General features: G+C 38.6%; 1 protein-coding gene across 6 annotated transcripts in view; it reads left to right on the forward strand.

The window, feature by feature from the left end:
* Window positions 1–22,543, forward strand: part of DOCK3 (dedicator of cytokinesis 3) — a 384,123-nt gene that overhangs the window by 259,816 nt on the left and 101,764 nt on the right. For all 6 annotated transcript variants that reach the window (XM_059939761.1, XM_059939763.1, XM_059939762.1 and 3 more), the window contains one exon: window positions 18,799–18,887. In XM_059939761.1, the coding sequence (XP_059795744.1) occupies window positions 18,799–18,887 (89 nt within the window). The remainder of the gene's footprint in view (window positions 1–18,798; window positions 18,888–22,543) is intronic.

Consider the following 22,543-nt stretch of genomic DNA (forward strand, 5'->3'; position numbering starts at 1 on the left):
CTGTTCTGTCTGATTCAGGCATGAAGTAAACTTAATTCACAATTATGCTTAATTTGGACCTTTGTATAATCAACCACATTTTATTAATTTCAAAATAAAAGCCCAGATATCCTTATTACCTATTTTGCCTTAAGCTCTGTTTTGTTCAGAGTTGTGTACTTGATGTGATGAGGATCTTCCTTTGAAATAATAACTTACAAAGGAAATTTTGGCAGTTTTCCTCTTCATGCATCAGTCACAGCCTTTCTCCATTTACGAAATCTCTTCAATGATGGGTGGTGGGACCTGCTTTTTTTTTTTTTAATAAATTTATTTATTTAGTTAGTTATTATTTTTATCTTTTTGGCTGTGTTGGGTCTTCGTTGCGGTGTGCGGGCTTCTCATTGCGGTGGCTTCTCTTGTTGTGGAGCACGGGCTCTAGGTACGCGGGCTTCAGTAGTTGTGGCTCACGGGCTCTAGAGCACAGGCTCAGTGGTGCATGGGCTTAGTTGCTCCGCAGCATGTGGGATCTTCCCGGACCAGGGCTCGAACCCATGTCCCCTGCATTGGCAGGTGGATTCTTAACCACTGCGCCACCAGGGAAGTCCCGGGACCTGCTTCTTGATACAACTTCCTCCCTTTGAAAAGGACTAAATGTTAATCCAAAATCATCATCATTATCATTTTACTCCACTGTATCCTTTCTAAGGGCATGGAGTTTATAGATAGAACTCCAGAGTTGCATCTCTCTGCACATATCAGCTGTTCCTTGCTTCAATGCAAATTCTCATTGTGGATAGGGGCTTGCACAGCATCTCTCTTGAAATCATGCTGTCAAGCTTAATTAGCCTAACTGCTTCTAAAACAACAGTTTTCAGTACTAACATGTCACTTTTCAAGAAGTGGGATTCATGTGTAGCTTTTTCTTAGCTCCTTTCTCTGAGCTGTGCCTAATATATCAGTTCTAAAAAGCCAAAGAAAGATATCGTTTTCAACAGAGAAGATAGTTTTTTTTTAAAGTTTTTTGAAGGACTAATAGAGTTAAAAAGTAGGATAATTTTTCCACTTGATAATATTAACAGACTTTCAAAGACACTTCCATGTGTGTGAAATCGACTTTGTGCACGGTATGGAATTCCTCTAGGGTTAGTGTTTTAAATCCACATCAGCACAGTGAATTCAGCCCTACGGAGAAGTAATATTTTCCAATAAATTTTAGGGGACATGTTTGTTAGGTTTAATTGGAAGCTTAAAGGTTTTACTAATAGCTACTGATAGTGTTTTAGCCTTTGCTAGGACAGAATTTTGCAAGGATAAAAAAATCTCTTGTATAGTTTTTTTTTTTTTTTTTTGGCTGTGTTGGGTCTTCGTTTCTGTGCGAGGGCTTACTCTAGTTGCGGCAAGCGGGGGCCACTCTTCATCGCGGTGCGCGGGCCTCAACTATCGCGGCCTCTCTTGTTGCGGAGGACAGGCTCCAGACGTGCGGGCTCAGTAGTTGTGGTGCATGGGCCTAGTTGCTCCGCGGCATGTGGGATCTTCCCAGACCAGGGCTCGAACCCGTGTCCCCTGCATTGGCAGGCAGATTCTCAACCACTGCACCACCAGGGAAGCCCTCTTGTATAGTTTTAATCAGTGAATTAGCAAAATACCTCATTAGTTGTTGACCTTCTCATCGTTTCTTTTATTATTCAGAGTCAGCCTCAGGCCTCAAGCCCCTGTATGTCTCTTGCCATGACCACTGCTCTGGCTTTATAGATATTTAATATCATGTGTGTTGGGAAGGCACCACATCCTTTTAAAAAAAATCACAACAAGAAGCTGAGGTGTAAAAACTAGGTCGCTTTTTAGTGAGCTAGAAACCTTAAAAATCACAAACGAATAACCACTATGTGAAGTTCATTCTGATATAGATATCATGTTTCCTCTTGGACAGAGGGACTGGACTCTCAGGCAGGCACAAGGCTTGCTGAATCTGGAGCCTAGGATGTGAAAGGAGAGGAATGCCAAGGAGCTAAAGCCAGCATTGGGATGGGGTGGAGGGTGTCCATAAATAGTACATGGGACCAAATACAAGATGCCTCTGAATATGTGATGACCACTCTCCAACTTCACATTGAAAAAAGTCCAAACACCTTTAGGCCAACTTTAATGAAATAAATAACTACTTAGAATATTAAGTTTATCATTTTAGTTATATTTTAAATCATATTATATAAAATATGTATTACACACTATGTACTCAATCACATATTATGTAAAACTGAGAAGTATTGCTTTTTCCCACTCTCACATTTTATGAGAAGATTTTATTTGAATTCTTTATGTGCAACCATGCCATCAGGTCTTTGTCATCCCTATAGCCATATTCTGAGTCATCTGACAGTTTTCCAGGGCACATTATCAGGTTGGTTTTGATACATCACTCTTTGAATCCTTAATGATGCTTTCACTGGAGATTCATCTTGAGGCCCAATTACATATTTGCTGAATAGTTGGGCACTTGATGTTTTTTTGTTTTCATTTGTCATGTAGGCCTATGTATATGACCTTAATGATACAGCCACTTACTATGCTGCTTCTAAGGTGAGTTTTACAATAGCATCCAGTACTTCAATTTGGAGATCATACCCAAGGATGATTACTAAATCTGTGTAGTTTTGCTCTTAAAAAATTTTTTAACCAAGATAAAATTTATAAGCATCTAAAACTTGCATTGACTGAAGATATTTCAGGATAATGTAACTTATCCAAACAGTGCTGTGATGTTAAAAATAAAGGGATTCAGAGAATGCCCTATAACATGAAAGGCTTTGTGAGGGTGGAAATACAAGGTGGCAGCCTCTTCTGTGAGTGATGCCTGGAAGGGAACCTCTCCTTGTATTTGGAATAGACACAGGCATTTCCTCAGAACACTGCCTTTGGGTTCTTTGTTTCATCACTACCTTATCTGTGAAACTGCCTTAAGTTGAGGGGACTTGTTTAGGAGCCATTCTTAAATGGAAGCTCATTCTTAAATAGGTAAAGGACCATTGGGTCACTCTCATTTTGGTACAGATTAAAGGAGTCTGATGTCTTTATATGTAATAACTCTAAATGAAAAATTCTGCTTCTCACTTGCAAGTCAGGTAAAGAAATAGCTCATATTTCTCTTTCTCCTAGCCTAGGCCTTCTCAATTTTCACTGGATCATCATCCACCCAGGACCATTATCTGCTGGGTCCATTATCAGTGTTCAGACATGCGTTGTTTGAGCATCTGCACCAAAAGTCTTTTCAGGCCATACAAGGAAGACTCAAATCCAGTAGGTCTCTGTCCATGGAACTGCTCTATTTTGACTTCTCGTGCCCACTGTCTCTAGCCTCAGTGTCTAACTGGGTTTTTGTGTGTGTTAGTGCTGCTGCAAAACAGAACACATTAAATAATGAACCAAGATAAAGAAAGTTAGCTCAGGATGACTCCCTGTTCATGCAGAGGTGAGAGGTTCACAACAGGAGTCTCTAACATGGATCTAGTGTTGGCACATGAGGTCCCAAGTATTCTCTACCACAGGATTGAAAAAACAAATGTGCTTTCTCTTCCCTTTTTTGTTCTGCTGCTACTCTAGAAAGAGTGATATGAAAGAACAGTGGCTCTACAAGCATACAAACATAGAGCTGGCTTTGTATAACAACTTTAACTGACTTAAAAGTATGTCAGTAGTATGTATGATCCCAGCTTGGTTTTTAAAAACATAGATATAATACTTTCATCTATTAGATGGATTAGATAGATGAGATGATAGATAGATAGAAGCTGTGAGATTTGGAAAAGTCATCCTAATTCCCCAAACTTTAGTTTCCTCATTTAAAAAATTGGGGGTGGGAGGATGGAATAAGGTAATATAAGAGAGACAGAAAAAAAAAAGAACCCATTTAAACTAGTGAATCAAACAGGAAAGAGGTGGAAAAATAAATGAGAGGATTGGTGGTTCAGGAAATGAGGTATACCCAAATAATGGGTGTATTACATGCCATCTAAAAGGAGTTTCCTGTCTTTTTTTTGTTTTTTGCTAATGACTCTTGTTTATTGGCAAGTTCCACTTTCACATCTAAACTACAAATCCTACATAATTCCATCCATAATATCTTAATTACTCCATGGTGGCCACATAAAATGTCACCTGTTTTCAATGGTAATATCAGTGTAGATTTGTTTAGTGCTCTGTACTCTCTCAGAGCCCTTCTGGCTATATAATCACATTGAAACTTCATAACAAGCCTGTGCACTGAGTGGGGCTTCACCATCTTACAGAGGTAGAGGTGGTCAACACCAGTTAAGTAAGTGACTAAACAAATTAATGACATTTCTTGGAAGAACAAAAGAATGGTAGTAATCATATTTTGATTTTAAATTAATTTTTCATTTAACCTATAATGATTCAAAAACAGCACCAATAACAAAAAATGTAGGGATAGAATCATATCATGGGCTTTATAGAACGTGTTACTTTCTTTTTAATTTTTTTTAAATTTTTATTTATTTTATTTTATTTTATTTTTGGCTGTGTTGGGTCTTTTGTTGCTGCACACGCGCTTTTCTCTAGTTGCGGCAAGCAGGGGCCACTCCTTGTTGCAGTGTGCAGGCTTCTCACTGCGGTGGCTTCTCTTGTTGCGGAGTGTGGGCTCTAGGTGCATGGGCCTCAGTAGTTGCGGCACGCAGGCTCAGTCGTTGTGGCTCGTGGGCTCTAGAGTGCAGGCTCTGCGGCATGTGGGATCTTCCCAGACCAGGGCTCGAACCCATGTACCCTGCATTGGCAGGCAGATTCTTAGCCACTGCGCCACCAGGAAAGCCCTAAACTTTTTATTTTAAATTGGAGTATAGCCGATTAACAGTGTTGTGATAGTTTCAGGTGCAGTTTCAGCAAAGCGACTCAGCCATACATATACATGTATCCATTCTCCCCCCAAACTCCCCTCCCATCCAGGCTGCCACATAACATTGAGCAGAGCTCCCTGTGCTATACAGTAGGTCCTTGTTGGTTATCCATTTTAAATACAGCAGTGTGTACATGTCAATCCCAAACTCCCTAACTATCCCTTGCCCCCATCCTTCCTAGAACATGTTATTTTTAAAGTGTTTAGTCTTCTTTATGGTCAACATTTAGTTTTTATGGCTGTTGGGTTGTCATACCTTTTATTAACCAGTAATAAAGGCATAAATTAGATTTAAAAGCTGTATTAATATTTCTGTTAGTAAAAATTTAGACATTTCTATCCTAACGGAAACCCTAATATAAATAAATGCAAGATGTATAATCATTCAGCACAAAGGTGCATGTAAGAATATATATCATACAGTACAAAAGCTGCTGTAAGAGAGCATTAAAAAATCAGAAAGCCTAGAGCAAAGGACAGTAGAAAGCCCATATCAGTTATGACAATATATATAATTGAGATGAAAGAAAATCCTATTAGGTAAAAATTCTCAAAATAGAGGCAAAAAACAAAATTCATCTATATATTAGTGAGAGACTCACAAATATAATAAGAGAAACAAAAAGATTAGTAACAAGCTAAGTATAATAATAAAATACAAACAAAATGAAATGTCGTAATATTAATGATAAAAAATAAATTCTAATGTAAAGCGTATGCAATGAATGTGCTGTGTAAGGAGTATCAGGGATTGACAGAAAAAGAAAACACACACACACAATAAAGTTAAATTTGGTTTCCTCTTTCATCCTCCAAGAATACATATCTCACGGGAAGCAAAATGGCCCCTCAGCGTAGGCACACACATAACATGTAACGCACCACTCACTGCCTCAGCCCTAGAATCCCCAGCAGAAGCAGCCCCTGATACTTGGACTCTGCAAAGTAGAGGGTGCCTACTCCACTACCGTTAAATTCAGGGTTCACACTTCATTCCAGAGATATTAACTCAGCAGTTCACGTTCTTCAGTTTAAAGAAACGTTGACCAAACTTAGCCTTAACACACTCACCTTCTTAACTGGGGAAAGAAAGCAGAGTGAGAAGCCTGGGTGTCCTTGCCAGCATCTCTGCCTCCAGCTCACCAGTGTACCAGAAAGCCCTGTTTTTTCCTTTACAGGGATAGAAAGAGCATTTTATACCGATACATGGTGAAATTTATAGTGAAGAGCTAATTGTTGTGACCTTTGAGTATAATAATGACTCAAAATTATTATGTCCAATTTATTATAAATATAAAGATGAGATAAAAGTACAGTAAAAGCAAGAGATTTGTTAACATCCCTTTTGACATATAAGAAGACAAAAATAAGGATGGAGATAAATATCTAAATCAGATAAATAAATCTGACTTAGGAGAGAATCTGAATAAGGTTGATGTGACAGAGAATAACAGCATCATTGAGCACTCATCTGGGCTGTTATCTCTTTTTTACATATGAGGGAGACAGGACACAGAGTGGTGAGGCACATGCCTGAGCAGCCTTGTTAAGAGACCATACTCTTAGCCACTTCCTCTCCTACCTCTACACAGGGTGAGCATAATTTATCATCTAAATCAGTACGTGCTGATAGTCAAATGGAGTGCTATTGCTTGCCAGGACAGCAGATGTAACTGGAGTATCCCAGCTCACCAGGCTGTATGATTCTTCCAGTGCTAAAAAAAAAAAAAAAAGATTTGTCCAACAAACAGAATACATCTTTTCCAGGGCCCATGGAACATTTTACAAAAATTATTCAGAGAAAACATTTTCATAAATTCCACATGGCACAAGCCCCACTCTGATCCCAGTGCAATTAGCATATTAGTCATCCAGAGGGGAAAGACCTTACGATAATTCTGATATCAAAAAAGATAACTTGACAAAGGTCAACCTTCATTCCCAATTATTTAACAATTTCGGCTTAGTAAACTAAGAATAAAAATGCTGTTTGTTGCAGTTTGAGGGGACTAATGGATATCATTAGTATTCGTGGGAGTGTAAATTAGTACAGCCACTATGGAGAACAATATGGAGGTTCCTTAAAAAACTAAAAATAGAACTACTATATGAACTTGGGCTAGTGCAGATAATCCAGGATGACTTCATCTCAAGATCCTCAACTTAATTACAACTGCAAAGACACTTTTTCCAAATAAGGAAACGTTCACATTTCTAGGGATTAGGATATGGACATATCTTTTTAGGGGCCACCATTCAACTCATTCTAACTTTTGATTAACCCTGAATTAGAAAGACTTTTAAAGTCACAGTCAATGTGGAGCCTGTTGGTGCAGAGATTGTGTGCTGTCTGCAAACAGGTTGCTCCCAAAAGAGGGAAGAGGCAGATCTGAGATGTTCATGTGTGGGTCCTTCTCCTAGAAGCACTGGCCAAAGAAGTCACTCCTTTTCCCAGGAAAGTGATGGAAGGGGCGGAAGTGTTACTCACATAGGCTTTTCACTACCTGGAAAGAGGAATAAAAATAAGTATTCTTGCTAAAGCACTATAATTTTACATATATATGTGTAAATATACATATATATGCTGTTTGACTTCCTTTTTAATTGACCGTATTAAATAAACATATGTTATAAAATAAGAAATAGTTTAAATTTTTCATGAGTGAAAAGGCAGTTTCTCATGGCCCATGAGAGACCATCTAAAAAGAATCAGATTGGTTGATTTGTGTCAGCTTGGTCTTAGGGACTCTGTCCAACTGGGCCATTTTAACAGAAATGCAGGCTTCTCAATGCTTCTCTCTTCTTTTACGCTATAGGTAAGGACTGCATGAACCAGTTGTCAGCATCTGTAGTGTTCCTAAATCTGTAGATTGTTGCCTATTTCCTAGCTTATTAGAACTTGCAACCAAATAAATGCCAAAATAAAGCAAGTCACACCCAAAGAGAAAGAATTTTTAATATCATAGTAGACTTTTTTTTTTTTTTTTTGGCCACACCGTGCAGCGTGTGGGATCTTAGTTCCCTGACCAGGGATCAAACCTGTGCCCCCTGCATTGGAAGCACGGAGTCTTAACCACTGGACCACCAGGGAAGTCCCAAAAGTAGACTTTATTTTTTAATTCTTTTAAAACATTGTTTTATTTAAGTGTAGTTGATTTACAATGTTTCAAGTGTATAGCAAAATGATTCAGTTATACATATATATATTCTTTTTCAGATTCTTTTCCATTATAGGTTATTACAAGATATTGAATATAGTTCCTTATGCTCTACAGTAGATCCTTATTGTTTATCTGTTTTATATATAGTAGTCTGTATGTGTTAATCACAAATTCCAAATTTATCCCTCCTTACCCCTTTGATAACCATAAGTTTGTTTTCTATGTCTGTGAGTCTATTTCTGTTTTATAAATAAGTTCATTTATATCAGTTTTCTGGGTTCCACATGTAAGTGATAGCATATGGTATATTTCTTTTTCTGTCTGACTTATTTCACTTAGTATGATAATCTCTAGGTCCATCCTTGTTGCTGCAAATGGCATTATTTCATTCTTTTTTATGGCTGAGTAATATTCCATGTATATATGTACCACATCTTCTTTATCCATTCCTCTGTCAATGGACATTTAGGTTGCTTCCATGTCTTGGCTGTAGTAAATAGTGCTGCAGTGAACATTGAGGTGCATGTATCTTTTCGAGTTAGAGCTTTCTCCAGATATGTGCCCAGGAGTGGGATTGCAGGATCATATGGTAGGTCTATTTTTAGTTTTTTAAGGAACCTCCATACTGTTCTCCATAATGGCTGCACCAATTTACATTCCCACCAACAGTATAGGAAGGTTCCCTTTTCTCCACACTCTCTCCAGCATTTATTATTTGTAGGCTTTTTGATGATGGTCATTGTGACCAGTGTGAGGTAATACCTCATTGTAGGTTTGATTTGCATTTCTCTAATTATCAGTGATATTGAGCATCTTTTCATGTGCCTGTCGGCCATCTGAATGTCTTCTTTGAAGAAATGTCTATTTAGGTCTTCTGCCCATTTTTTGATTGGGTTGTTTATTTATTTATTTATTTTTGATGTTGAGCTATATAAGTTGTTTGTATATTTTGGAAATTAAGCCTTTGTCGGTTACATCATTTGCAAATGTTTTCTACCATTCCATGGGTTGTATGTTCGTTTTGTTTATGGTTTCCTTTGCTGTGCAAAAGCTTTTAAGTTTAATTAGATCCCATTTGTTTATTTTTGTTTTTGTTTTAGTTACTCTAAGAGATGGATCCAAAAAAATATTACTGTGATTTATGTCAGAGAGTGTCCTGCCCATCTTTTCCTCTAGGACTTTTATATATTTAGGTCTTTAATCCATTTTGAATTTATTTTTGTTTATGATGTTAGAGAATGTTCTAATTCCATTCTTTTACATGTACCTGTCCAGTTTTCCCAGCACCACTTACTGAAGAGACCATCTTTTCTCCATTGTATTGGTATATTCTTGCCTCCTTTGTTGAAAACTAATTGACTGTAAGTGCGCGGGTTTATTTCTGGGCTCTCTATCCTGTTCCATTGATCTCTATGTCTGTTTTTGTGACAGTAACATACTATTTTGATAAATTCAGCTTTGTAGTATAGTCTGAAATCCCCCAGCTCCGTTCTTCTTAAGATTTTTCTGGCTATTCAGGGTCTTTTGTGTTTCCGTACAAATTTTTAAATATTTTGCTCCAGTTCTGTGAAAAATGCCATTGGTAGTTTGGTAGGAATTGCACTGAATCTGTAGATTGCCTTGGGTAGTATAGTCATTTTAACAATGTTAATCCTCCCAATCCAAGAATATGGTGTATCTTTCCATCTGTTTGTGTGGTCTTCAGTTTTTTTCATCAGCATCTTACAGTTTTCAGAGGACAGGTCTTTTGCCTCCTTAGGTAGGTTTATTCCTAGATATTTTATTATTTTTGATGTGATGCTAAATGGGGTTATTTCCTTAATTTCTCTTTCTAATAGTTCATTGCTATTGTATAGAAATGCAACAGATTTCTGTATGTTAATTTTGCATCCAGCAACTTTACCGAATTCATTGATGAGCTCTAGTAGCTTTCTGGTGGCGTCTTTAGGATTTTCTATGTATAGTATCATGACACTGGCAAACAGTGACAGTTTTACTTTTTCTTTTCCAATTTGGATTCCTTTTATTTCTTTTTCTTCTCTCGTTGCTGTGGCTAGGATTTCCAAAATTATGTTGAATAAAAGTAGCAAGAGTGGACATCCTTGTCTTGTTCCTGATCTTAGAGGGAATGCTTTCGGCTTTTCACTGTTGAGTATGATAATTGTGGGTTTTTCATTTATGACCTTTATTATGTTGAGGTGTGTTCCCTCTATGCCAGCTTTCTGGAGAGTTTTTATCATAAATGATGTTGAATTTCATCAAAAGCTTTTTCTGCATCTATTGAGATGATCATATGGTTTTTTATTCTTCAATATGTTAGTGTGGTGTATCACATTGAGTGATCTGTGGATATTGAAAAATCCTTGCATTTCTAGGATAAATCCCACTTGACCATGGTGTATGATCCTTTTAATATATTGTTTGAGTCAGTTTGCTAGTATTTTGTTGAGGATTTTGGTGTCTTTGTTCATCAGTGATATTGGCCTGTAATTTTCTTTTTTTATGATATCTTTGTCTGGTTTTTGTATCAGGGTGACCATGGCCTCATAGGATGAGTTTGGAAGTGTTGTTTTCTCTGCAATTTTTTTGGAATAGTTTCAGAAGGATGGGTGTTAACTCTTCTCTAAATGTTTGGTGGAATTTACCTATGAGGGCATCTAGTCCTGGACTTTTGTTTATTGGGAGTTTTTAAATTACTGATTCATTTTCAGTACTGGTAATTGGTCTGTTCATATTTTCTTTTTCTTCCTAGTTAAGTCTTGGAAGATTGTACCTTTCTAAGAATTTGTCCATTTCTTCTAGGTTGTCCATTTTATTGGCATATAATTGCCCATAGTAGTCTCTTATGATCCTTTGTATTTCTGTGGTGCTGGTTGTAACTTCTCCTTTTCCATTTCTGATATCATTGATTTGGGCCCTCTCCCTTTTTTTTCTTGATGAGTCTGTCTAAAGGTTTATCCATTTTGTTTATATTTGCCAAGAACCAGCTTTTAGTTTCATCGATCTTTTCTATTTTTTTTTAGTCTCTGTTTCATTTATTTTTGCTCTGATTTTATGATTTCTTTCCTCTACTAACTTTGGGTTTTGTTTGTTCTTTTTTCTCTAGTTGCTTTAGGTGTAGGGTTAGGTTGTTTATTTGAGATTTTTCTTGTTTCCTGAGGTAAGCTTGTATCGCTATAAACTTCCTTCTTAGAACTGCTTTTGCTGCACCCCATAGGTTTTGGATCATCTTGTTTTCATTTGTGTCTAGGTGTTTTTTAATTTCCTCTTCGATTTCTTCAGTGATCCATTGGTTGTTTAGTAGCATATTGTTTAGCCTCCACGTGTTTGTGTTTTTTACAGTTTTTTTCTTGTGGCTGATTTCTAGCCTCATAGCATTGTGGTTGGAAAAGATGCTTGATACGATTTTAGTTTTCTTAAATTTACTGGGGCTTGCCTTGTGGCCCAGCATGTGTTCTGTCCTGGAGAATGTTCCACGTGCACTTGAAAAGAATGTGTATTCTGCTGCTTTCGGATAGAATGCTCTATAAATATTAATTAAATCCATCTGGTCTAACATGTCATTTAAGACCTGTGTTTCCTTTTTGATTTTCTGTCTGGATAATGTGTCCATTGATGTAAGTGGGGTATTTTTTTAATAAGTTAATTTATTAATTTATTTTTTTTTGGCTGCATTGGGTCTTTGTTGCTGCTTGCACGGGCTTTCTCTAGTTGCGGCTAGCGGGGGCTACACTTCATTGCGGTGCGCAGGCTTCTCGTTGTGGTGGCTTCTCTAGGTGCGTGGGCTTCGGTAGTTGCAGCACGCAGGCTTAGTAGTTGTGGCTCGTGGGCTTTAGAATGCAGGCTCAGTAGTTGTGGCGCACAGGCTTAGTTGCTCCGCAGCATGTGGAATCTTCCCAGACCAGGGCTCGAACTCATGTCCTCTGCTTTGGCAGATGGATTCTTAACCACTGCGCCAGCAGGGACGTCCCCTAAGTGGGGTATTAAAGTCCCCTACTATTATTGTGTTACTGTTGATTCCTTCTTTTATGTTTGTTAATATTTGCCTTATATATTGAGGTGCTCCTATGTTGGGTGCATATATATTTACAGTTATTATATCTTCTTCTTGGATTGATCCCTTGATCATTATGTAGTGTCTTTCTTTGTTTCTTATAACAGTCTTTATTTTAAAGTCTATTTTGTCTGATATAAGTATTGCTACTCTGGCTTTCTTTTGATTTCCATTTGCATGGACTGTCTTTTTCCATCCCCTCACTTTCAGTCTGTATGTGTCTCTAGATCTGATGTGAGTCTCTTGTAGGCAGCATATATGGGTCCTGTTTTTGTATCCATTCAACCAGTGTGTGTCTTTTGGTTGGAGCATTTAGCCCATTTACATTTAAAGTAATTATTGATATGTATGTTCCTATTGCCATTTTAATTGTTTTGGATTTGTTTTTGTAGATCTTATTTTCCCCTTTTTCTTTTGCTCTCTTCTCTTGTGATTTGATGACTATCTTTAGTGTTATGTTTGGATTCCTTTTTCTTTTTTGTGTGTATATCTGTTATAAATTTTGGTTTGCAGTTACATCAGGTGTTTGTATAGCTGTCTTTGTATATATGTGATTGTTCTAAGTTGCTGATCTCTTAATTTCAGATGCATTTTAGATTCCTTGCATTTGTACTCTTCCTCTCATGATTACTGTTTTTGATATCATATTTTATATCTAATTGTTTTGTGTATCTCTTAACTGCTTATTTTGGATACAGGTGATTTTATCACTCTTGTGTTTTAACCTCCCTATGAGCTTTGTTTGTGGATATTTTCTACCTTTACTGTATGTTTCCCTTTACCAATGAGCTTTTTCATTCTGTAATTTTATTGTTTCTAGTTGTGGCCTTTTCTTTTTCACCTAGAGAAGTTCCTTTAACATTTGTTGTAAAGCTGGTTTGGTGGTGCTGAATTCTTTAGCTTTTGCTTGTCTGTAAAGCTTTTGATTTCTCCTTCTAATCTGAGTGAGAGCCTTGCTGGGTAGAGTATTCTTGGTTGTAGGTTTTTCCCTTTCATCACTTTAAATATATCATACCATTCCCTTCTAGCCTGCAGAGTTTCTGCTGAAAAATTGGCTGATAGTATTATGGGAGTTCCCTTGTATGTTATTTGTTGCTTTCCCCTAGCTGCTTTTAGTATTCTCTATCTTTAATTTTTGTCATTTTGATTACAATGTATCTTGTCTATTCCTCTTTGGGTTAATCCTGTATGGGACTGTATGCTTCTTGGACTTGGGTGACCGTTTCCTTTTGTAGATTAGGGAGGTTTTCAGCTGTTATCTCTTCAGATATTTTCTTGGGCCCTTTCTCTCTTTTCCTGGGACCCCTGTAATGTGAATATTAGCAGACTTGATGTTGTCCCAGAGGTCTCTTAATCTGTTCTGACTTCTGTTCATTCTTCTTTCTTTTTTCTGTTCAGCAGCAGTGATTTCCGCTACTCTGTCTTCCCAGCTCACTGATCCATTCTTCTGATTCATTTAGTCTACTGTTGATTCCTTCCAGTGCATTTTTCATTTCAGTTATTGTAGTCTTCATCTCTGTTTGGTTGTTCTTTATATTTTCTAACTCTTTGTTAAAAAATTTCTGACTTCTTTTTCTGTGCATCCATTCTTCTCTCGAGTTCTTTGATCATCTTTACAATCATTACTCTGAACGCCTTGGATGGATTGCCTGTCTCCCCTTCACTTAGTTGTTCTTCTGGGGTTTTATCTTGTTCCTTCGTCTGAAACATATTTCTCATTTTATCTCAGTTGCTATTTGTATTTTTATGTATGTGGTAGGTTAGTTACTTTTCTCGACCTTGGAGAAGAGGCCCTCTGTAGGAAGCGTCCTATGCTTCCCAGCAGTTCCGCACCCCCGTCATCCAAGCTGTGTGATCTAAGGGTTCACTTGAAGAGGGCTCCGTGGGTCCTTCTGTTGTGGCAGGCTAACTGTGTGGGTGGTCTGATAGACCCCTAGTCTGGTTGGTTGCCAGAACCTGCTTTGTGTGGATGCTACTGGCTGCTGTTTAGCAGGGCCTGGTCATGAGGTGGCTGGTTGTGCAATCCTACATGGCCCCCAGGGCTAGTGCTGGCTTACTGGTGGGTGGAGTCAGAGTCCTCAAGACTCTGGGGCTGTTGCCCTCCCACTGGCAGCTGAAGCCAGATCCTGGGGTTAGTGCCAGTCTACTAGCAAGCAGAGCTTGTTCCTGGAGTCTGGCTACAGCCCAGGGATCCCAGAGCTCATTTCAGATTGTTTTGTGGGGGCATGTTGGTTCCTGACACAGTTGGGTATGGGTTCTGGGGTGTCCTGAAGGTTGCATTGGCCTGCTAGTGGGCCAGGCCAGGGCCCAGCTGATCCCAGGGTAAGGTCTGCCCTGTATTGAGGGGTCATAGTTTTCTTGCTTCTGGTGTCTGCCCCTTTGTGGATGAGGTTGGTCTAGAGGCTTGGTCTGGCTTCCTGGTGGGAGGGGCTAGTGCCTGTCCACTGGTGGGTACAGCTCCATCTTGGCCCTCTGGTGGGCCGGGTCATGTCTGGGGGCAAGCCCAGAGGTAGCTATGGGCTCTTTAGTTTTTAGGCAGCCTGTCTGCTGATTGTTGGCACTGTGTCCCCGCCCAGTTAGTTGTTTGGCCTAAAGTGTCCCAGCAGTGCTGCCTAGAGGCTGTTGGGTGGGGCCAGGTCTTGGAAATAAAGAGCCAAGATGTCAGCCATCAACAGTGTTCCCCAGTATGTTTGCCACCAGTGTCTCTGTCCCCAGGGTGAGCTTCATCCACCCCTCACCTCTCCAGGAGACACTCCAAAACCAGCAGGAAGGTCTGGCCCAGGCTCCTGTCAAATTATTTTTTTTGCCCTATGTGCTGGTGCACATCAGCTTTTTTGTGAAAAAAAAGGGAGCTTTTTTCACTCCCTTTAAGATTGAAGTCTCTATTTTAACTAAACCCCACTGGCCTTCAAAACCAAATGCTCTGAGGGCTCATCTTGCCAGTGCTGGGCTGGGGAGCCTGACGTGGGGCTCAGAACTCTCACTCCTATGGTAGAACCTCTGCAATACAATTATTCTCCAGTTTGTGGGTCACCCATGTGGAGATATGGGATTTGATTATGAGTCTGCCCCTTCTTCTGGTCTCGTTGTGGTTCCTTCTTTATGTCTTTGGCTGTAGAAGATCTTTTCTGGTAGGTTCCAGTATTTTTTATCAATGGTTGTTCTGCAAATAGTTGTGATTTTGGTGTGAGAAGAGGTGAGCTCAGAGTGTTTTTATTCTGCCATCTTGGCCACTCTACAAGAAAGAATTTTAATATGGATTATTTGCACTAAATTAAGTTTTAAGCCATAGTCAAAACTGAATAGTCGCAGTTAGATGAAGGTAGACAGAATGGGAATTCTGACTGGTGTCAGGGAGACAAGTACACTGAAGCCTGGTGTGGGAGTAAGGTTTTCAGGGTCACAGTACTCTGCAGCTTCTTCCTCTCTGCCCCTCCACCCTCACCCCTGCCCTGCTTTGGGTCCAGACAGACCTGTGGTTAGACTACAGCTTCACCTCACTCTCCTCATCTGTAAGATGAACATGAGAATACCTATCTTAGTGAAATAAAATATGGGAGAATATCCTGATCATACCTACCTATATTAGGCATCCTAAAAAAGCAGACTTAAAGGTCTTACAAACAACCCTTTAAAACTTCTTGAATACTTTTTTGGGTTGCCCACCTTGGGGAAAGATGAGAAGAAAGTTAGGTGAATACCCATGAGAAACACAGAAATCAAGAAGATAAGGAGGTAGTAGGGAAGAGGCAAATGGTAAAGTGTGCTCTAGTACATGAGTGAATAAGAACAGTGTTCTGAACACTCTTTGCTGAGCAGAACCTGCACACCTGCTCTGATGCTTTGGAATGCTTAGTGATCCCATGGAGAAAACCAAAAACCTCTCACCCCTCTGTGTTAACCCTTGAGTAAAATCCCTGGACATGTAGTGATTGAAGTGCTACTTCATTGCCTGTGCTGGTTACCTCCTCTGTGGGGAAGGTGTGCCACAGAGGCACACAGACCTGTTTTAGATTACAATCCCTCGTGAGTCTTATGATTGAGGACAAACTATCAACATCAGTAATCATGCTCTAAATACTAATTTGATTGGATACAACATAATCATGCTTCATTATAATCATAACTCATTTGGTTAACAAATGCTTACATTTATATTTTTTCCTTACAAAATATCCTAGTGATTGGTTAAAATATGCTGATGACACCACATCCACTTAGTTTCAGATGATTTGAGAAGCTCCCTTGGCATTCTAGAAAGGGAGATAATTGAAAGGCCAGTTAAGAGGTGATTACACTGGTCTGGAAGAGAGGTGGTAATGGCTGAACCAAGGGATGAAGAGGAGAGGTCAGATGTGATAGAGTTTAAGATAACAAAATCTACAGGACGTGATGACAGCTGGAAGAGTTCTGGTTTAGTGAACTAGTGGGTTCTACTCAGAAGGAGTCTCTAGGAGCAGACATGTGGGTAGGAAATGGTAAGCTGTCTTGTGGCCATGCAGGTCAGGAACTTAGGGGTGAGTCTGGGCTGGAGACACTGCTTTGGGTCTTGTCAGCTTTTGGTGGTGGTTGAAACCATGGGAGCAGGTGAGATTGCCCAGAAAGCTTATATGGTAGGAAGGAAATGGGCTTCAAATGCAGATCTTTGAAGGCCAATGATAGTTAAGGGGTATACAAAGGGAGAGGAGTACAGGGGGCAAGCCATCAGGTGTCTGGCATCTGAATTGTATGTGTTGGGTGGAAAAGTACATGTCAGTGAAATAATACACATTGTCACTGTTGATGTGGTTGATAAAGCACCAGCTCACTGGTTCTATACTGCCAAAGAACCAGTGAGTGTTTTATTGGAGAAATACTGAAATTATACCACGCATTGGGGAGAGGAAGTTAATTTTAAAGACTCTTTTTTTTTTCTTTTGGTTTTATTTATTTATTTATTTATTTGGATTCTTTGTGTGTGTATTTTATATATATATATACTTGAGATGTATAGCGTGTTACTTTGATATATTTATATATTGTATTATGATTGCCAGTCAAGCAATATTTATCACATTGCATCATTATAGTACAATATTATTGTCTGTATTCATTATACTGTGCATTAGTCAAGACTCTTATTTTGAAGTGGGGGGGAGTACACTATTTATAACAAACTATAGTCAGATTTCCATTAAAGAAAGTAACTACTGATTTTGTAAACCTAGAAAGTGACAAAAATCTGACAGCAAGACAAGTCTGAGTCCTCACCAGCTGGGCACTTCTCTGATGTATTGACTGATTGGAAGAGCTGAGACAGTGTGCATGTCAGACAGGAAGGGCTAGACGTGCTGCTGCCAGCACCTCTCACTTTTGATTTCCAACTGAGTTGCTAATCACAAGTGATCATTTTAAAGAACACTCTCCCCCTTCCTTTCCTTGGAAGGAATTCTGTGAGCAGAAGTTATTCTTACAGCTCTGGACTTTGAGAACCTTATCTTTGACAATTCTTTGTAACATCTCTGAGTAAGTGAGGCTTATTTCTACTAAGGAGTCTGAGGAGCTACTGATTAAGAAAAATTAGTCTAGTGACCAACCTCCTTTATCTCTGAATGGTCTCTATACAAACTCCTTTATTTAGAAACCTGTTGTGCTTCACTCTGCTGGATGGCACATGATATAACTCTTGCTGGAGTTTCCTTTTGCTGTGGCTGGACTACACACTTCTAAGTTACCATGGAAAGATCCTGTGTGGTTTCCTTTGTGCATGGGCTCTGTTTTCTGGGGTCAGTGGGTTCTCCTTATCCAACAGGGGAAGGGAGGAGCCAAGGCTGTGGAGACTCTGGGTGTCACATGGAATTTTCAAGAGATGATTCTAATCTCATTTCAGTTGTTTCATCAAGATGTCTACATTAGGATGAGGAATTCCTTCCTAGTCTCTGTTCCTAAACCATACCAAGTGGTTGTATGACTGCAGCTTTCCTGGAATTTTCCTTTAGAGGGGAAGACTCTAAAAATGTCAGAAATTAATAGAGGTGCAGTGTTGTTCCTCCATTCTCTCTTTTCTCCCAATCCTGAAGTCCCTAGGAAAGAACTTTATTCTTACATATTTAGGCATCCAGCCTTCTCTACTAAGCCCTCCTTCCCCTTGACTACAGAGGATTTCACAGTGAACAAAGCCCACTGCTCTCCCAAACTTTTCTTCTTATCGTGGTCTGGCTGAAAGACAGCCACAGGCAAATGTCAACATTGCCCTGAGCTTAGCAGGATTTTTCTCTGGGGCCATTACAGTGACAGTTGAATGACAATGTAAAGCAAGTGTGACATGGAAGTTTCTGAACAGTAGTACTTGTTGAAAGGAACTGTTTTTTCCTCTATCAGGAGCTTTCCTCTAGCGCCTAGTTTTAAGGGTGTATAAGGAACTAAAAAAGAAAAAAACTTGTCATGTGGGAAAGTGTTACTTCAGAGAATAGGATATTTTGCCACTCAAAAATATTTGCAGAGGTTCATTTTAGAGTTTCTACTCTTTCCCCAAATATGAATCTTCTGTATGCCTTACCAGAAAATGAGCCTTGTCTAATTTAGTAAAATATATGTTCATTTCTTTAGGAAAGTGAGTTTGAAGTATCCCTTCAAACTTAGTGTTACACATTGAACATCAGACCAGATGTTTAAAACTGTTGAGAATCATAATGCCTGTCCTTCTGTTGCAGGTGCAACAACGAGAGTGAGTGGTCCCAGATCCACGAGAATATCATCCGCAAGTCCAGTGCCAAGTACTCTGCCCCCAGCGCCAGTCATGGTAACGTGCTTCTCTGACTAGGAGAATTTGTGTTGCATTTGCAGTTGCTGATCATACACACCTTAGTTGATTTGTGCTGATCAGTTGCCAGATGTAAAGTTCAGTCTCCTGCAGACATTTATTCTCCTGTTCAGGCAATTTCTATTTCTTTTTGTGATAATTTGAGACCTTCCCTAATTACTTTTTTTAAAAATTTTTATTGGAATATAGTTGATTTACAATGTGTGTTAGTTTCTGCTGTACAACAAAGTGAATCAGTTATACCTATACATATATCCACTCTTTTTTAGATTCTTTTCCCATATAGGTCATTACAGAGTATTGAGTAGAGTTCCCTGTGTTATATAGTAGGTCCTTATTAGTTATCTATTTTATACATAGAAGTGTGTATGCATCAATCCCAATCTCCCAATTTATCCCTCCCCCCCCACCCCCCATAGTAACCATAAGTTTGTTTTCTACATCTGTGACTATTTCTGTTTTATAAATACGTTCATTTGTACCGTTTTTTTTTTTTTAGATTCTACATATAAGTGATATCATATGATATTTTTGTCTTTCTCTGTCTGACTTACTTCACTTAGTATGATAATCTCTAGGTCCATCCATGTTGCTGCAAAGGGCATTATTTCATTCTTTTTTATGGCTGAGTAATATTCCATTGTATGTATGTACCACATTTTCTTTATCCATTCCTCTGTCGATGGATATTTAGGTTGCTTCCACACCTTGGCTATTGTAAACAGTACTGCAGTGAACATTAGAGTGCACATATCCTTTTGGATTATGGTTTTCTCCAGATATATGCCCAGGAGTGGGATTGCAGGATCATATGGTAGTTCTATTTTTAGTTTTTTAAGGAACCTCCATGCTGTTCTCCACAACGGCTGTACCAGTTTACATTCCCACCAACAGTATAGGAGGGCTCCCTTTTCTCCACACTGTCTCTAGTATTTATTTGTAGACTTTTTGATGATGGCCATTCTGACCAGTGTGAAGTGATACCTCATTGTAGTTTTGATTTGCATTTCTCTGATAATTAGTGATGTTGAGCATCTTTTCATGTGCTTTTTGGCCATTTCTTCTGACCAAAATACATTTTCTGCTCTTTCCATGGTGGATTCCTTATGCTTTGATAGGTAACTTGAGTTCTAGTTTGAATCCAGAGTGAACAAAAGTGTTGCCTGGTTTGTCACATTGTGAAGTCTGTTTTTTCCTGAACAAAGATTACACACCCAAAAAAGACACACATGAATGTCACTTTTTCTATTCCTGTTCACTGTTAGCATCACCAAGAAAGCCTGACGCTAATGAGAATCAATGATTAGTCTGCCAGTATCAGTCATTCTGGAACTAAAATAGAAGATCTTTATTTCAAAGCAGCTTTCATCTTAGCTCAACTTCTTTTCTTTTTCCCTCATTTTAAAACTCTGTTTAATTTCTATCTAAATCTTGGTACAGTTGTACATATTAACATTAATTCTAAACTGAATATTGCTTGATTAAATTAGAAGCACTATTTAAAAGCCTATAAGATCTGAATAGACGTTTTTCCAAAGAAGACGTACAGATGGCCAGCAGGCACATGAAAAGATACTCAACATCATTAATGATCAGAGAAATGCAAATTAAAACCACAATGATGTATCACCTCAAACCTGTCAGAATGGCTATCATCAAAAAGGACACAAATAACAAATGTTGGTGAGGCTGTGGAGAAAAGGGAACCCTCACATACTGTTGGTGGGAATGTGCACGCAACTGTGGAAAACAGTATGGAGGATTCTCAAAAAACTGAAAATAGAACTACCATGTGACCCAACAATTCCACTCCTGGGTATATATCCGGAAGAAAAAAAAAACGCTAATTCGAAAAGATGTATGCACCCCAGTGTTCATAGAAGCATTATTTACAGTTGCCAAGATATGGAAGCAACCTGTGTCCATCAAAAGATGAACGGATAAAGAAGATGTAGTGTATATATATGTACAATGGAATACTACTCAGCCTTAAAAAAGAATGAAATTTTGCCATTTGCAAAAACATAGGTGGAGTTGGAGGGTATTATGCTAAGTGACATAAGTTAGAGAAAGACAAATACTGTATGATATCACTTATATGTGGAATCTAAAACGTAAAACAAACTAGTGAATATAACAAGAAAGAAAGAGACTTGCAGATATAGAGAACAAACTGTTGGTTTCCAGTGAGGGGAGGGACATGGGGAGGGGTAGAGGATTAAGAGGTACAAACTACTATGTATAAAATAAATAAGCTGCAAGGATATAACAACACAGAGAATATAGCCAATATTTTATAATAACTATAAATGGAACATAACCTTTAAAAGTTGTCAATCACGGTTGTACAGCTGAAACTTACATAATATTGTACGTCAACTATACCTCAATGAAATATATATATATAATATAAATAAAAATAAAAGCCTATGAGCTTTTATATGCCCTTGAAGATAGCTATCAAATTTGCATAGAACTGTGTTTCTCCAGATAATTTTTACTGAGGTGGCCAAAAAGTTCGTTTGGTTTTCTGTAAGATGGCTCTAGTAGCGCTTAGTTGTCTTCAACTTCATTCGAAACAGTTTTGTTAGATTATATTGTGACAGCTGTCATAGCAGTGTGCGTTTAAAAAAACTTATCAAAATTGGTGATTTTTGTGTAGCCATTTTAATATCGAAGATGGAAGAAAAAAAGCAACATTTTCAGCATATTATGCTTTATTATTTCTAGAAAGGTAAAAATGTAACTGAAACACAAAAAAAGATTTGTGCAGTGTATGGAGAAGGTGCTGTGACTGATCGAACGTGTCAAAGGTGATTTGTGAATTTTCATGCTGGAGATTTCTTGCTGGATGATGCTCCATGGTCAGGTAGACCAGGTGAAGTTGATAGCGATCAAATCAAGACATTAATTGAGAACAGTCAACGTTATACCATGTGGGAGATAGCCGACATACTCAAAATATCCAAATCAAGCGTTGAAAATCATTTGCACCAGCTTGGTTTTGTTAATCTCTTTGATGTTTGGGTTCCACATAAGTTAAGCGAAAAAACCCTTCTTGACCATATTTCCGCATGCAATTCTCTACTTAAACGTAACGAAAACATTCTGTTTTAAAAACAAATTGTGATGGGCGATGAAAAGTGGATACTGTACAATAATGTGGAATGGAAGAGATCGTGGGGCAAGCTAAATGAACCACCACCAACCACACCAAAGGCCGGTCTTCATCCAAAGAAGGTGATGTTGTATACATGGTGGGATTGGAAGGGAGTCCTCTGTTATGAGCTGCTTCTGGAAAACCAAACAATTAATTCCAGCAAGTACTGCTCCCAGTTAGACCAACTGAAAGCAGCACTCGATGAAAAGCATCCGGAATTAGTCAACAGAAAACACATAATCTTCCATCAGGATAACGCAAGACTGCATGTTTCCTTGATGACCAGGCAAAAACTGTTACAGCTTGGTTGGGAGGTTCTGATTTATCCGCCATATTCACCAGACATTGAACCTTCGGATTCCCATTTATTTCAGTCTTTACAAAATTCTCTTAATGGAAAAAAATTTCAATTCCCTGGAAGACTGTAAAAGGCACCTGGAACAGTTCTTTGCTCAAAAAGATAAAAAATTTTGGG

Source organism: Balaenoptera ricei, chromosome 11 (assembly GCF_028023285.1).
Source record: "Balaenoptera ricei isolate mBalRic1 chromosome 11, mBalRic1.hap2, whole genome shotgun sequence".
NCBI lineage: Eukaryota > Metazoa > Chordata > Mammalia > Artiodactyla > Balaenopteridae > Balaenoptera > Balaenoptera ricei.